This window comes from Passer domesticus, chromosome 2, assembly GCF_036417665.1.
Source record: "Passer domesticus isolate bPasDom1 chromosome 2, bPasDom1.hap1, whole genome shotgun sequence".
NCBI lineage: Eukaryota > Metazoa > Chordata > Aves > Passeriformes > Passeridae > Passer > Passer domesticus.
Genome location: NC_087475.1, coordinates 6863785 through 6878029, shown reverse-complemented (window position 1 = coordinate 6878029; position 14245 = coordinate 6863785). Strand labels below are relative to the sequence as shown.

The 14245-nt window shown below is 36.7% G+C and overlaps 1 protein-coding gene across 16 annotated transcripts in view; it reads left to right on the top strand.

Annotated features, from left to right (window-relative positions):
- The window catches only part of KDM6A (lysine demethylase 6A), a 150178-nt gene that overhangs the window by 97493 nt on the left and 38440 nt on the right, over nucleotides 1-14245 (top strand). For 6 of the 16 annotated variants that reach the window (XM_064407225.1, XM_064407217.1, XM_064407215.1 and 3 more), the window contains 9 exons: nucleotides 358-451; nucleotides 5179-5305; nucleotides 7862-7960; nucleotides 8321-8540; nucleotides 9101-9235; nucleotides 9677-9832; nucleotides 10491-10586; nucleotides 12477-12581; nucleotides 13133-13528. In XM_064407225.1, coding sequence (XP_064263295.1) covers nucleotides 358-451; nucleotides 5179-5305; nucleotides 7862-7960; nucleotides 8321-8540; nucleotides 9101-9235; nucleotides 9677-9832; nucleotides 10491-10586; nucleotides 12477-12581; nucleotides 13133-13528 — 1428 coding nt within the window. The remainder of the gene's footprint in view (nucleotides 1-357; nucleotides 452-5178; nucleotides 5306-7861; nucleotides 7961-8320; nucleotides 8541-9100; nucleotides 9236-9676; nucleotides 9833-10490; nucleotides 10587-12476; nucleotides 12582-13132; nucleotides 13529-14245) is intronic. The other 10 variants (XM_064407273.1, XM_064407271.1, XM_064407269.1 and 7 more) reach the window with 3 other exon arrangements.

Here is a 14245-nt window from a genome sequence, read left to right as displayed (position 1 = left end):
GGGTTTTCTCAGATGTAGATTCACATTCAAGTATTCCCCTTAAAAGCAGAATATTCAATATTGTAGTGTAAGAAGCATAATGCATGTATGAGAAGTTGACAAAATTTAATAATTTGCAAATTTCCCTTAATTATTTTAAGTGGACAGTTTCTAATAAATACTATATTTATGGAAGTTATTCTTTTACCATATATATACACGTCACTCATTAAAGCTTTCATATGCACTGTATGCAAAAAAAAAAAATCTATAATTTTTTGTCAATGTGTTTGTGTGCTGTCAGTGCTGTGAAATCGTTGCTATTGGTGATCTGTTGTAAGCTCTATGATTAATCCATTTACTTTTTTCCTTTTGCAGAGAAAGTATCACTCTGCAAAGGAAGCTTATGAACAGCTTTTGCAGATCGAAAACCTTCCTGCACAAGTAAAAGCAACTGTCTTACAGCAGTTAGGTATGTAAAATTAACTTTTATTTTCCTCTGTGTTTTGTTTTTGCCATCTTTGCCTTCAGCAGTGTTTTTTTAAGGCTCCATTTCCAAAGGGAGTCTTAGACACACTGCACATGGTACATGAGATTTTCACCCAAATAGAACATGTAGCAGTAGATAACCAAGTAAATAAGAGAGAAGGAAAATATTTTGATTAAACTTAGAAAATTAAAAAGCTCTTGCGTGTTAGATTTTGGGCAGTGAAAGGTTGGTTTTTCAGGGAAAGAGGGCAGCAGTTGGAATTCTGTGTTCTCTGTTCTGCCTCTGTTAACATCCCTTGAAAAAACCTAAATACTCTGTGTCAGAGTAGAAGAACATGGCAACTGAAAAATTTACCTTTTCTTTCGCTGTAATTATACTATGTAATGAAAACCAGCTCCTGTAACTAAAAGGTTTATCATCAGGTTCCATTTAAAAAAAGAACATATAAAAAGTGAAAAGGAATTTTTTTTAATTGTCGTATTTCATGTTTATAGAAAGCTGATAAACAATTTTTAGCCAAGAATTTCTAAAAAGTGGATAGAATAAAACGCTTTTGTCCTCTATATCATATAAAAGTATTTCCAGAATATTTTGTTAAAATTGTTCAACCCAGTACGGAACTTCTTCATTCACCTTCTCCATGTTCTTCATCTAATTTATTATTCTAAATATTAATTTAGCCTGCTTATGCCCATTTTTATTTTTTTTCCCTCTTCACATAGTGGTCATTTAACTCAAATTTGTAACTAGCATTAAGTTATGGCCACAGTGCTTTCTTTCTCTGTGATGCAGGTTGTGTATGGATTTGGAGTGGGATAATTTGTGCTCTGTGGCAGAATGTCAAAATCAGTGGGCTAATTTTGAGTCATCTCTGTGAAATCACAAGTGAAACTGCTGGAGGAGTTTGCTGCAGGACTCTGGGTGTTGCTCTTTTTGCTGTCACAGGACAGTGTTGCTTACATCTCAGTAAACCCTTTGAATTTTTTTTTAGCTTGGTATTGTGTCACCTAGTATAAACTGTCAGCAGTTTCATCCAGAAAGGCTGTGCATCTGATCAGTGGAAGACAGGCTTCTCAAAAGAGCTGACCAGCTCTTTTTCATCTCTGTTTGATGTATGTTGCCACAATAGAAGCAAAGGCACATGGTTGTATTCATGAAATCCTGCCACAGGTCTCAGTGCTAGCAGTAAGAGCAGTGACTTTGAGAATTGTCTGCTGTCTGAAAACTGGATTAACTCTCTTTATTCAGTCAGCAGAGGTCACCCAGTTTTGTTGTGTGGGTAGCTTCTGTGTGGGGAAAGGGATAGAGTGGTCTTAACTGGAACATTGAAGGAATAATTCCTTTTCCTTTGCTCTGTTCTGTTAACAGTGGTATTTATCAGAGTCTGGTGTTTATCGCAGATTTAGTCTTTAGCAGCTGGTAATAAAAACACCTCCTCAGGAAGCACAGTCCGGGTGGTGCACTGCTGCTTAGAAAAAATAATAGAAAATACCTGCCATCTGCCAGAATGCTACTTGAAAAACCCAGTCAAAACATATTTGTATTTGTACATTGAACTCTTTTTTTTTTCACTTTGACAGAAAAAATCAGTTTGAAAATAGCTTTTGTTTATTTTCCTTTGCTAGTTAATGTTTTTAGAGCCAGATTGGAATTTAGGCAGGTTCAGATGTCTTCTGAGAGAATTACTAAAATCTTTGCTCCTGTTGCTGGTTTCCAAAGCTGTGACTGTGGAGGAGAACCCTGTGATTCCCAGATAAACACATACCTAGTTGAGTGATGAGTGCTGACTAGTTCAGGTAGATATCACAGTAAGATCTTCCTTCCTTCTCTTTGCTGTTCCATTTGCTTTCCAGACAACAATTCTTTTCACCACTCTGCCCAAAATAACATTAAATTAATGAGACTGAAGATCAAATCTGTCCCAATATCCTTTCTCCAGTTGTATTCAGCTGTTAGATAAGGAAGAGTGTAAGAACAAAATCAACATCTGCTTAGCGTTCCAAAGTGCACTCCCAATTATTTTTTGGCTAGATGGTGTCTCTATAATTGGATGAGGCATCTGAGGTGCTGAAATGGGGAAGAAGTTAATGTCTTCAGAGACAGTCATATTTACTAAAGAAAACGTGTTTGCCACAAGTTTAGTTGTGAGAATGATTGATAAGCATGAAATTAGACTCATGAACTAGGCTAGCACATCAGGGGGACTTTTTCCAAATCTGTTCCAAATGAGATTGCAAAGATCTGCAAAAGAGCATGGAGCATATGTGACATGTGGACAAGGTCTGTGGTTTGGTTTATCACATTAAAGATGTCTCAGCAGCAGAAAAGTAGTCAGTTATGCTGGTTGAGAATTGGAGATAGGTCTTGCACATGGGAAACTGCATAACTTAGGTGTTTTCCATCACCCTCTTCATGTGCATTCTTCGTTTATGCTCAAGAACAGATCCAGTTTCCCCTGCCTTTGCTATTCTAGTGGAAAACTTCTGTTTGCCCTCCCTTTCTTGCTTTCTGCCTTTTTTCAACTCCCTGTGCAGGAAGATAAAATTGGGAAGCAGCCCTTGTTTTAGCAGAGAAGCCAGATAGGGATTGCTGGTTCTCATTTCTGTCTTCTAGAAATAGACTTGTTCTTTTTTATCAGCGAACCTTAGTAAAGATCTCACAAAGATACAACGTGTTATCTTTAAATCCAGCAAGGTTCTGATGAAACAGAAAATAGGCACACAACATTTCTAAAGATAGAGAAAATTGTTTAATGTCTTTTTTTTTTTACCATTGTTCATAATCCCTGAACTATTTCCTTTATCTCAGACTTTGTCTGGAACAGCACCTGGCACGTATATCCTTAATGTACAGTTACTCAGGTGAATTCCAGTAACCAACCTCAGAGAAGCCTTTTTTTTCTTTAAGCATGAGTATTGTTTGTATGCTGAAGAACTTCAGAAGCTTGGGATTTGAATCAAAATCTTAGCTTGTTTATTAATTTAGTGACAAAAAGCTGTGTTATGTAACTGCAAAAATCACTGGGGTTTTTTATCTTATTTTTTTTTCCTGATTGGTAGATTCTTTTTACTGGGTTGATTTTCAGTCCAGATAAAGTACTTGTTTTCAGCACTGTAACCACTTGACTCTTTACCTGACATTTCTTGCAGTCCATGAAATATTCGAACTTCTGCTTGTGACCAAAAGTTTTAAGTGATATTTCTGAGACCACCTCAAGCAAATGTTGTTCAGTAGCTGTGATTTTACTGCCTTTGTTAAAGTTTGGAAGTTTGCATTTCATTTGCAGAAATGTCGTGTCTGTTAACAAGTATGAGCCCATGGAATTAAAAATGAGCTGTATCAAACAGGTAGAAATAAATCATAAAGGAAGGTGTAATTACAGAGAGCAAGGTGAGCCTGCATCGGTTCCTTCTCTGTCTTGCCTGTCTGTGTAGTTAGACTTCATCAAAAAGCACAAATTTAGGGTGCTGAATGTTTATCTCTCAGAAGTTATAAATGGACAGGCAGTGCAGGTGTGTGCTGAACTCTGTCATTAACCAGAACTTTGTATAAACCTTGGGTAGTTTATGAAATTGGTGTCATAGTGTTCCCTATGGGCTGTTTATGGGTGTGACAGGGACAGTCTTCTGTCACATCTTACATTTTAGAAACGTTTTCTGAAAAGCAGTGGCTTGTTAAGACAAATACATGACTATTGAGCAAACAGCAAGACATTGCTGAGCCCTGTGGTATGCAGTGATTTCAGCAAGCCAGCTGCTGGCCACAAAAGATTTCCTTGTTTGTACTCATTGTATGAACAGCAGTGAAATGGTTTTGTGGCTGCTTGAAGGAATTCCATCTGAGCATAGAGGCAGATGAGGAGCAGCTGGAGAAGGTGATGAACGTGCTTTGTTTGAAGTGGTAACCAAGCCTTGCATCAGTGCTGGAGCAGAAATGCATTTTAATAGCATGTAAAATATTATTGGGGAGGATGGGTTGTGGGAGGCCTTTAAAGTGGGGATGAATAATTTGTCTAATGTAATGAAAGAAGAAAAGGCATTTGAAAGAATATGACGTGTGGTTAGATTAATTTGTTATGTAGATGAGAGGTGATGGCATTTGTCAAGGTGAATGGAAAATACGTTGTATTAATGAGGAGGAAATGACAATGTAAGAAAGGTTCAGGTGGAGATGGTAAAATTCTTAGTCCAAATGTAGATATGGGACAAACACAAGGATTTAGAAGAAAAAGAGTAAACAATGTAATATTTAGATAATACACATGTTAGATATAGATATAGATTAGATGTGTATATATATCTGTATGGATAAAAAACATAATTGCTATGTGTTACAGGGAGAATGGTGGCTTTTTTCACAATGTCATGGAAGGTATCTGTGTTCAGAGGAGGAAAGATATTAATATTCACTTTTATAGCAGAAGATTGAGCAGTTCATAATTGTGCTTCTAATCTCTTAGAAAATTATTTAAACCCAAAAAAGTGCTTTAAAACTACGTGAAAGTAATTTTGACTTGGAGTCTTTTTTGTCCTGTAATTTTAATATAGAACTTTAAAAGTTTTTAAAACTTCATAATGTATATATAAGTGGTTTTATTCCTTGATATTCTTACTTTTAAAGAGACACCAATGCTACAAAGGCCTGCTGTGCCAGAGTATTCCACTGTCTTGGGGAATTTCACTTTTCCCATTTGTGGATTGTTTTTGTAGGCTGGATGCATCACACCGTGGATCAGCTCGGAGACAAGGCAACCAAGGAAAGCTATGCTATACAGTATCTCCAGAAATCTCTAGAAGCAGATCCAAATTCTGGTCAATCCTGGTATTTCCTTGGAAGGTGAGAAAAGACTTTATAGACACTGTAACTATATTGGTAAATTTTTTTGAGGATACTCATTAATGTGGGTATTGTACACTGTTTTTCTTCTTAATCTTGTCTGAGGAAAAATGAAGAGAAAGTATGTATATATCTACTGAAGTCTTCATTTTCTGGGAAGTGTATGAAAAGACAAGGTGCTAACATATTTGGGATGAATAAAGAGTAGAAGTTGAAGTATCTTACCCCAGTGGCTCTGCTTTTTTGTAGTTATTATTCAGTCTACACATTTACAGTAATCTGAATATATCCGGCCTGGTTTTACCTGTTTCTCTCCCTGTTTTTTGTAAATCCTCTCTGAATGTTGTTACTCTTCTTCATACCTTTTTCATAATTCTTTCTCTCTTTATTTTCTCAGAATCTCCCTCCTAATCTCAGTTTTTGCACTGAAATACAAATATTTTCCTAGGCAAACGTCCATTTTTAAAAGGCATACACAGCAATGTATGGCTGATCCATTCTAATGGCTCTTTAAGTGTTCAGTTAATTTTGTAGCCTTTAACAGTATTTTGTACGTGAAAAATAACATTCCCAGATGTAAATCATACAAATTTGATTAGTTTTTCTGGTCTCCTTTTGAAGAAAATTGAATACCTCACTTAAGCCAGTAGTAACTATTGAAAAACTCAGGTTTTGGAGAAAGCTTTGAGGGCAGTTCAAGTCCATGTGTTAACACATCATTTCTTTTGAGGAATACATTTAAAAAGAACAAGGCAAAAATAAAATTAATATCCTAACTTCAGTGTCTTCCAGCCGACATTCTTGGGGATTCTGGTCACATACAGCTGGAACCTATTTTTGATTTTGTCATGCTAATAATATTTCTCCAGCTGTTCTGTAAGACAGGGATCTCCAGCCAGCACCGAGTGTGCAGGGCAGAGGGGCAGGGCAAGTGTGGAGGGAAAAGGAAAAATGTGCCAGGGATCATCTTGTGCATCTTATCTTCCACTGGGATAAAATCCTGGGTTTTTTCAGTAGTCCCATTCCAGATGCCTTGAGCAAGTTGAGTTCTCAGGCATGGTGGAGCTGGAGTTCTCCACACGCGCAGCTGCTGTGCTCTGCTCTCAGGTGGTCAGGGTCAAGCCTAGGACCCTGCAGACAAGGGGCAGAATTCAGGAAATGGGGTGAAAAATTTACTGGGAGCATTTGTTTTGCTTTACTGGGAGGACTAGAACAAAAATGTTTCTGTGCCCCATTTCTCCAGTCCATTCTCTGGCAGGAGGAGAAGAACAGGGGTTGTGCATTCACTTTTTTTTCCCTCCTCATGTATTCCCTTGTGCTGTTCCTTCCTCTGCTGGTTGTCCAAACCAGATAACAAGTTGGTCAAAGCTATTTTTCAAAATTCATCAGCACCTCCTTTGTCTCCCACTGGAAAAACTCCATCTGCCAGAGTTTTGTGGGGGCCTAATGCTAATGCTGCCCTAATGAGAGGCTTTGTGTGTGTGCTACCCAGGCAGAGTGAAACATGTCTGTTGGACATTGGGTTAGATTGTCATTAAAACAATTTCCTGAAACACTGTATTCAGACTTAATGGATGGTTTTAGGCAAAGTAATACTATGTTTTATTGTGTTCATTTCCTAGTGTGCCTCAAAAATACTTGAAAGAGTGTAGCATGTTTGACAAACCTTTGCCTGTACTGTTTTACTTGCTCTTTATTATTTACTATAATAAATTTTCTATTGTTATTTATGTGTTTTGAAAGTTATCAGTTCTTTTTCCAACAGGGAAAGTTGTTACAAACAATATAGGACACAGTTATTGTTGATTAAACTAGTAAATATATATATATAGATGCATATTTGATCTAGATGGATATTTGATCTTGGTTTTATTTGGAACTTTTAATTTTAGAACTGTAGGTATCGTTCCCTGTGGTATAATTGTAGTTCTCTTTAATGCCAGAATACCTTTGAATTTGTACGTGAGGAATTAAAGTAAGACATATAAAAAATACAGAATCACACAACCTTTTACAAAATTTGGTTCTCTGTATATGCAGTATATGCAGTACAAGTAACTGGTTTGTTCAGTACTTAAGTATGATTGAGATGCAAGAAATGCACATATAAAGCCTTCCAGGCAGTCAGGGACCATCCTGGGTGAGCTATTCAGTATCTCTCAATAATTCTGTCTCGTAGAACATTAAGTTTTATAACCATTTGTTTGATAAAATAGGTAACTTACTTGTTTCACTGTAATGCTATCTGTAAATAAATACTGTTTTTATTGACTGATAAGGTATCACCAGTGAAAGAAATGCAAGTCTGTCAAATGTGGGATGACTGTTTTACTTACAAATGTAGTAATCCAGGGTTTAAGTAGATCTGGGGTGCTTAAATAAATAATTAGTAATACACGTTGAGATGTTTGAGTTTGCTTGTGGATGGCATTCAGGAACAGCAAATGTTGAGTGTGTATTTGCATGACTTAACCTTTATCAGATCAGTCTTGGTAAGCCATGCTCAATGATTACCTTCTATAAATACTACCAAAGTTCTTTCTTTTCTTCTCCCAGGTGCTATTCAAGTATTGGGAAAGTTCAGGATGCCTTTATATCTTATAGGCAATCTATTGATAAATCAGAAGCAAGTGCAGATACATGGTGTTCAATAGGGTAAGAATGATACAGGGTAATACAATGATATAATTCCATGCTAATATATAAAGATAAAGAATATCAGCTTTTTAACTCTTTTGTAAACTCAGAGGGGCTGTAAAGTCTTTTTTATTTATACATCCATGTTGTCAGACTTGTCTGATTTGAAGTTTAAATAATGAATTAATATTTGCTTTCTCAATGTTTTAAAATACTGAAAATTTACATATGATGTTAAAGTTTTATATATTTCTTCTTATAACTGGGGTTTATATAATGCCAAGATTTATTGAGGGGTTGGGGAGGGATGTGTATATTTGATTTGCTTGTGTCTTGACTTTGTTATTAATTCTCAACTTCACTAATCTTTCTATTCAGTGTGCTGTACCAACAGCAAAATCAGCCTATGGATGCTTTACAGGCCTATATCTGTGCTGTACAATTGGACCATGGCCATGCTGCAGCCTGGATGGACCTAGGCACACTCTATGAGTCCTGCAACCAGCCTCAGGATGCCATTAAATGCTACTTAAATGCAACTAGGAGCAAAAATTGTAGTAATACCTCTGCACTTGCAGCACGGATAAAGTATTTACAGGTAAAACTAATGTTTTAAGCAGGGGAAAATGCTCTTCAAACACACAGCAGAGGGGAGGGGAGAAGTCACACACGAGTTTAACTTGCAGTTGTTTGTGGTGTGTTTGACCTGTTTTCATGTGTACTGTAAGCATATCATAGCCTGTAATATTTTATTTCTTCATTTTTAAGTGGAACTTAATTCCTTATAAACCCTATTTTGCACATTTAATCAAAGCATACTGTTTTACATCATTTTGCTTTTTTCTTTGTATTTGTGTACATTTTTAAGTTCTCATAACATATAGTGAGAATACCAACACACTATCTTTCACTCTTGTTTGCAATTTCAGAAAAAAGGAATTATGAGACCTCTGAATCCAGAGCTCATCTTTGTTCTGATTCTCACAAAGGTTTATATTCTGGTTACCCTCTTTATACCTAGCACCTTTCTAAACCCAAAATTTTAAATCTGTCCTCTCTTTAAGACATAATTAGCTACAGCATTTAGGAAGATTTCATGGACTTGCTCTTACTAAAGTAGGCTTGTGTTAAATTTGCTTTTTACATAATTTTTCCTAGGCTCAGTTGTGTAACCTTCCACAAGGTAGTCTACAGAATAAAACTAAATTACTTCCTAGTATTGAGGAGGCATGGAGCCTACCAATCCCCGCAGAGCTTACCTCCAGGCAGGGTGCCATGAACACAGCACAGCAGGTGAGAAGTTGGGTTATGTTCTGCAGGTGCCCAGCTTTAAGGGTTCTTTACAATCGGTAGTGGTCAAGCTTATTTTATTGAGCACAGGATTGGCTTTTATTAAAAGAAGCCTTTGATTTATTTGCAGAGGGATATTAGATCAAGGAGCTCCCTATAATGTGGGAGAAATATGGGGGTACCAATTTAGAACCTTTGTGGATTTTCATGATTTTAAAAGATTTCATCTTAAATAGAAATGCTGCAGTGGTTTAATAATCCCATGAAAGGTACACATTCCTCCATTGATGACCATATGGAAACTGATTTTTCAGTTATTGAGATCAGCTTCAGAATATCTACTCGGCCCTTTTAATGTATGTGGGCTGTTAAAATTATAAAATTGAAAGGAAAGCATTAAGAATATATAGAACCATATTTTTGTCTTCCTTCTGTGATTCTTAGGCTTGTAAACCTCATCATCCAAATACTGAACCTGTACTAGGCCTCACTCAAACACCAATTTCACAGCAATCCTTGCCACTACACATGATTCCTTCTAGCCAAGTAGATGACCTGACCAGTCCTGCCAAGAGGAAAAGAACATCTAGTCCAACAAAGGTATATATTCTGATGAACTGGAGCCCCCTACCAAAATTATATGGAAAATATGCATTGAAATGATGCAGCATGCACAGAATTTGTGCTGTAAATTTTAATCCTTTGGCATCAAGGTGGGGAATGTTTTTAGAAATTTTAAAAAACATTTTTCAGTGGTGTGTTTAATCAGATTCCAGCTCAGGCAGGAGGTGCATAAGGGCAGTGCACATTGGTGGCACTGTGCTGCAGTTGTAGTTGTGTCAGTGAAGAAGTAGAGTTGTAGTCTGATGATTGAGAGGGAGACAATCATGTCATCCTGTCTATTGCCTTTGCTTATATTTAGAATTCAAGTGTTTCATCATCATGCAATAGTGTTATAGTAGATAAAGTATTCAGTTTTGAAAGTAGCATACATTTAAGTTAATTGCATAATTTGATTTGCTTGTTTCTCCTTATGGTATTAAGTATCATTAACTTTTTCCTCAGACTACTCTGATACTGTTGGGAATGGTAGAATGAGACTTGGTTATTTTAGTACATTGTTACTATTATATATTTTAATGTTATTATTCTTGAAACAATTACTAGTTATTTCATAAATAAGATAAAATCTAGATAGTAAAAGAAATTATGTTGGCCCTTTGATAGTCACACATTTTAATGTAACATTTTCTCTCAGAATACTTCAGATGTTTGGAGCAGTGGCCATACAGTGTCACATCCTCCTGTACAGCAACAAATTCATTCTTGGTGCTTGACACCACAGAAATTACAGGTATGTATGGGAGATCTTCAGAAGCTGTGTTAAATATTTATTTCTTTCTTCCTTTTAAGAAAATAAACCTGGGACATGCTCTGGTTTCAAATACTTGAAATTCGGTGTGAAATACTTCCCAGGGTATAGTTCAAGTTCTAATATTTGTGGCCTCTCTATGTGAGATAAGTTCTAGTAGGAAACTAAATGATCTCTAGGAGAAGCTGGACACTTACACTGTCTGATTTCTATAAATAATAAAGTAAGTATGTACAGTAACTATTTTTCTTATGATGTTTTAAAGACGTGCAAATTGTCACACTTGTGTGCAGAGGGAGTTCTGTGACTTGGTGTGGTGTGGGGATATTGAAAGAGGTGTGGAATTATTATTGTAATATCATCCCTTCCTCTGAGGTTGCTTCTTGTATCAAATTGCAAAAGCAAATAAGCACATTCTGTGAAATGATTACTCAAATGAAATCTGCTGCTGCTTTTCTGTATTTTGTGTCACCTAATACCGTTATATGAAATGCTAGATTTTAGTTTGGAAATCTTATTTTGGGATGTTTTTGTCAGGAAGTCTTGTTGTCTCTTCAGTTCATTAGGGCATGCAATGAGCTTCAGCAGGAATTCCATATATTGAAAATCAGACCCCGCTGGAAAATTTTACCCATGCATTGCATATTATTGGGAGGCAGGGAGAAATAGAAGGGAGCACAGTGCAGAGGCAGAAAGCATTCTCATTAACTGAGCAATGTTCCCCTCAATTCCAATATAGTTCTTCAGCTGTTTCTCTGTCTGAACAATATTGGCTTTATTATACTGTATAATTTTCCCTCCCTCTTTCTCTTTCCTCCCTTCAGTCATTCTCTCTCTCTCTCCCCAAGCATCCTCATTATTTCTCTCTGCTTATTTTATATTTGACTACTTTTCCCCTTTTCAGTCTCACCTTTTTCCAGATCCAACTTCCTTCTCTGAGCAGAACCTCAGTAGGCCTCTCTTGAGTACAGTAGACTGGATGTGCTGGCAATAGCTTGACAAGGTTCCAGCACTTATAAAAGGAAAGCCAAAAATGTATGATGCAAGAGGAGAGTGAATAAAAAAGCCTTTATTGCATCTTCAAAGTTGGCCTTTCAAAACTGGCTGCTCAAAGTCTGGATGGATATGGCATTTTATATATACATGCATATATGCATGTGTGTACATATATTATTTATTCCCTCCAGAGGGAATTCAGAATGGAAGGTACTGTTAATCCAGGGATTTTGGCATGAACCATCTTCATCTGCTTTTTAAGTCACACCACTTAGCAGAGCAGACTTACTGGTAGAATGATGCAGGGTGCTGAGTGTTTTAAAATGAGTAAAGAGATCAGATTTATTATAATAGTTAAATTTAAATTAAATTTATCAGTTGCAAACAAGATCGATATCATAACTTAAGATATTGCCCTTGCTAATTAAATCATACAATTTTCTGGGGGTTTTTTATATTTTCAGGAGAAGTGTTCATGTGTGCCTATAGGTTTAATTCACTTTGTGATGAACAGTATTAATAAAAGAGTAGCACAATACAAAAAGATGTTAAAATGCACATAATTATGATAAGAATTCTATATAATCATACTTGAATGTAGTTTTCTTTTATGGTACCAGCACACTTAGTTTTAGTGTGGCAGTAATAATTATACACTCAAATAATTTACAGAGTCTTTTTAGTTTTAGTAACTTGTAATAAGGTTTGTTTGCAAGAGAGTGTATGGAAAGATGTTTGAATCTGCAACAGAAATCTCTATTATTTTCAGCTTTTTAAGTCTTGTCTTCATGGATACTTTTTAGTATTTTATGCAAGAAAGTTATTAAAAAGCCCATGCAATTTTAATGATTATGAACCACACTGCTGTTTTTTTAGCACTTGGAACAGCTGCGTGCAAACCGAAATAATCTAAATCCAGCACAGAAACTTATGCTGGAACAGCTGGAGAGTCAGTTTGTCTTGATGCAGCAACACCAGCAGGTGAGAACAAAAATATTTTTCTTACCTACACTTTTGTCAGTAAAGGAGACTGTTGTGTTTCTAGAATTCTAAAGAATTTCTGCTGTACAGAGTTGCCGTGCCCTTTGCTGCATTATGTTAGTTTTTTTCAGATAAAGGATAGTTGTGGATTAGTGGTTAAAACATAATGAGTTTAGCTGTATTTTATTATAGGGTAGCTGGTTAATGTAAAAGTTTTCAAGCCACACTTTCAAAGTAATGTGAGTGGACAGATGTAAAAGCAGTTCTGCTTGAAAACACTTGTCTGTTGTAACAGCTTTTCTCTCGTCCTGTCGTTCACTTCTCTCTCCCTCTCGGTCCAGAATCAGCAGTAAAATGCTCAGACTGACAGTTTTACTTAACATTTACTCAGCATTTTTATGAGCCTGACAGTTCTCAAAAGCAACTGTGAAGATCTTAAAATGAGTATAAAATTACAACTGACCAGTGCAGTAAAATACACAAACCTCGTATGACCCTTCCTTTCTCAGTTCCACAGCCAACATTGTTGTGCTTTGTTCATGTTCCATTAGATGAGACAAACAGGAGTTGCACAGGTACGATCTACTGGAATTCCTAACGGGCCAACAGCTGATTCATCACTGCCTACAAACTCTGTCTCTGGCCAGCAGCCTCAGGTTGCTCTGACCAGAGTGCCTAACGTCGCTCAGCGTGGAATCCGTCCCGCCTGCCCCGGGCAGCCTATGGCTAATGGACCCTTTGCAGCAGGCCCCGTTCCCTGCAGCACAGCAAGAACGCTGGGTAGTACAGACACTATTTTGATAGGCAATAATCACATAACAGAAAGTGGAAGTAATGGAAACGTGCCTTACCTGCAGCGAAACGCACTCTCTCTACCTCATAACCGCACAAACCTGACCAGCAGCGCAGAGGAGCCGTGGAAAAACCAACTATCCAACTCCACTCAGGTACAGCTTCACTTTGCTCCTAGGGTGCACTCAGGAGCCTTCCTGGGCAGCTCACTGGTGGAAGGCTCTCATTTGTAAAAGCACATTTTCGTATGCCTTTGATAGCATAGATTCAAATAAAACATAAGTTAAACCTGCACGCTGCTTTATATTGCTGAAAATCTTTGTGTTAAGTGAACTCCTTCAGGATAAAGGAAATTATTAGAAATCAAAGAGTGCAGTTCCATAGTGCTCAGCTGCCTGCCTTTGTAGAAAAGTTTGTTAAAAGGGAATAATTGTACATCTTTTTGTTGCTTCTTTAATGTGAAATGTTGTGATTTTGTTTTTCGTGTAGGAGGAATGTGCATATTTCATGGGAAGCTGAATGTTGTAGTTATTTTTGACATTATGTTGTTGCCATGATGTAATCATTACCATATTTTGTTTCCATGTGATCTTTAAAAAGTAATATGTAGCACTCAGCACCACAGGGTTACTTGCAGAAAAATATTATAATGCCAGTAAGAATCCATAGGCATTAAAGTGTGTGAGTAAGGGTGTTTTGTATATGTGTGTTAGAATTTGAAGATGGACCATTTTTTTTTTTTTTTAATTCCAGCCTGAATGTCTTTCTTGCAAGACAAACCTTGTGGATGTAATTAAGAGTTCTGTAGGAAAATACCATAATGGTTTAATTCACTTTTACCAGATGGGTTATACAGTTGATACCATGTTGTC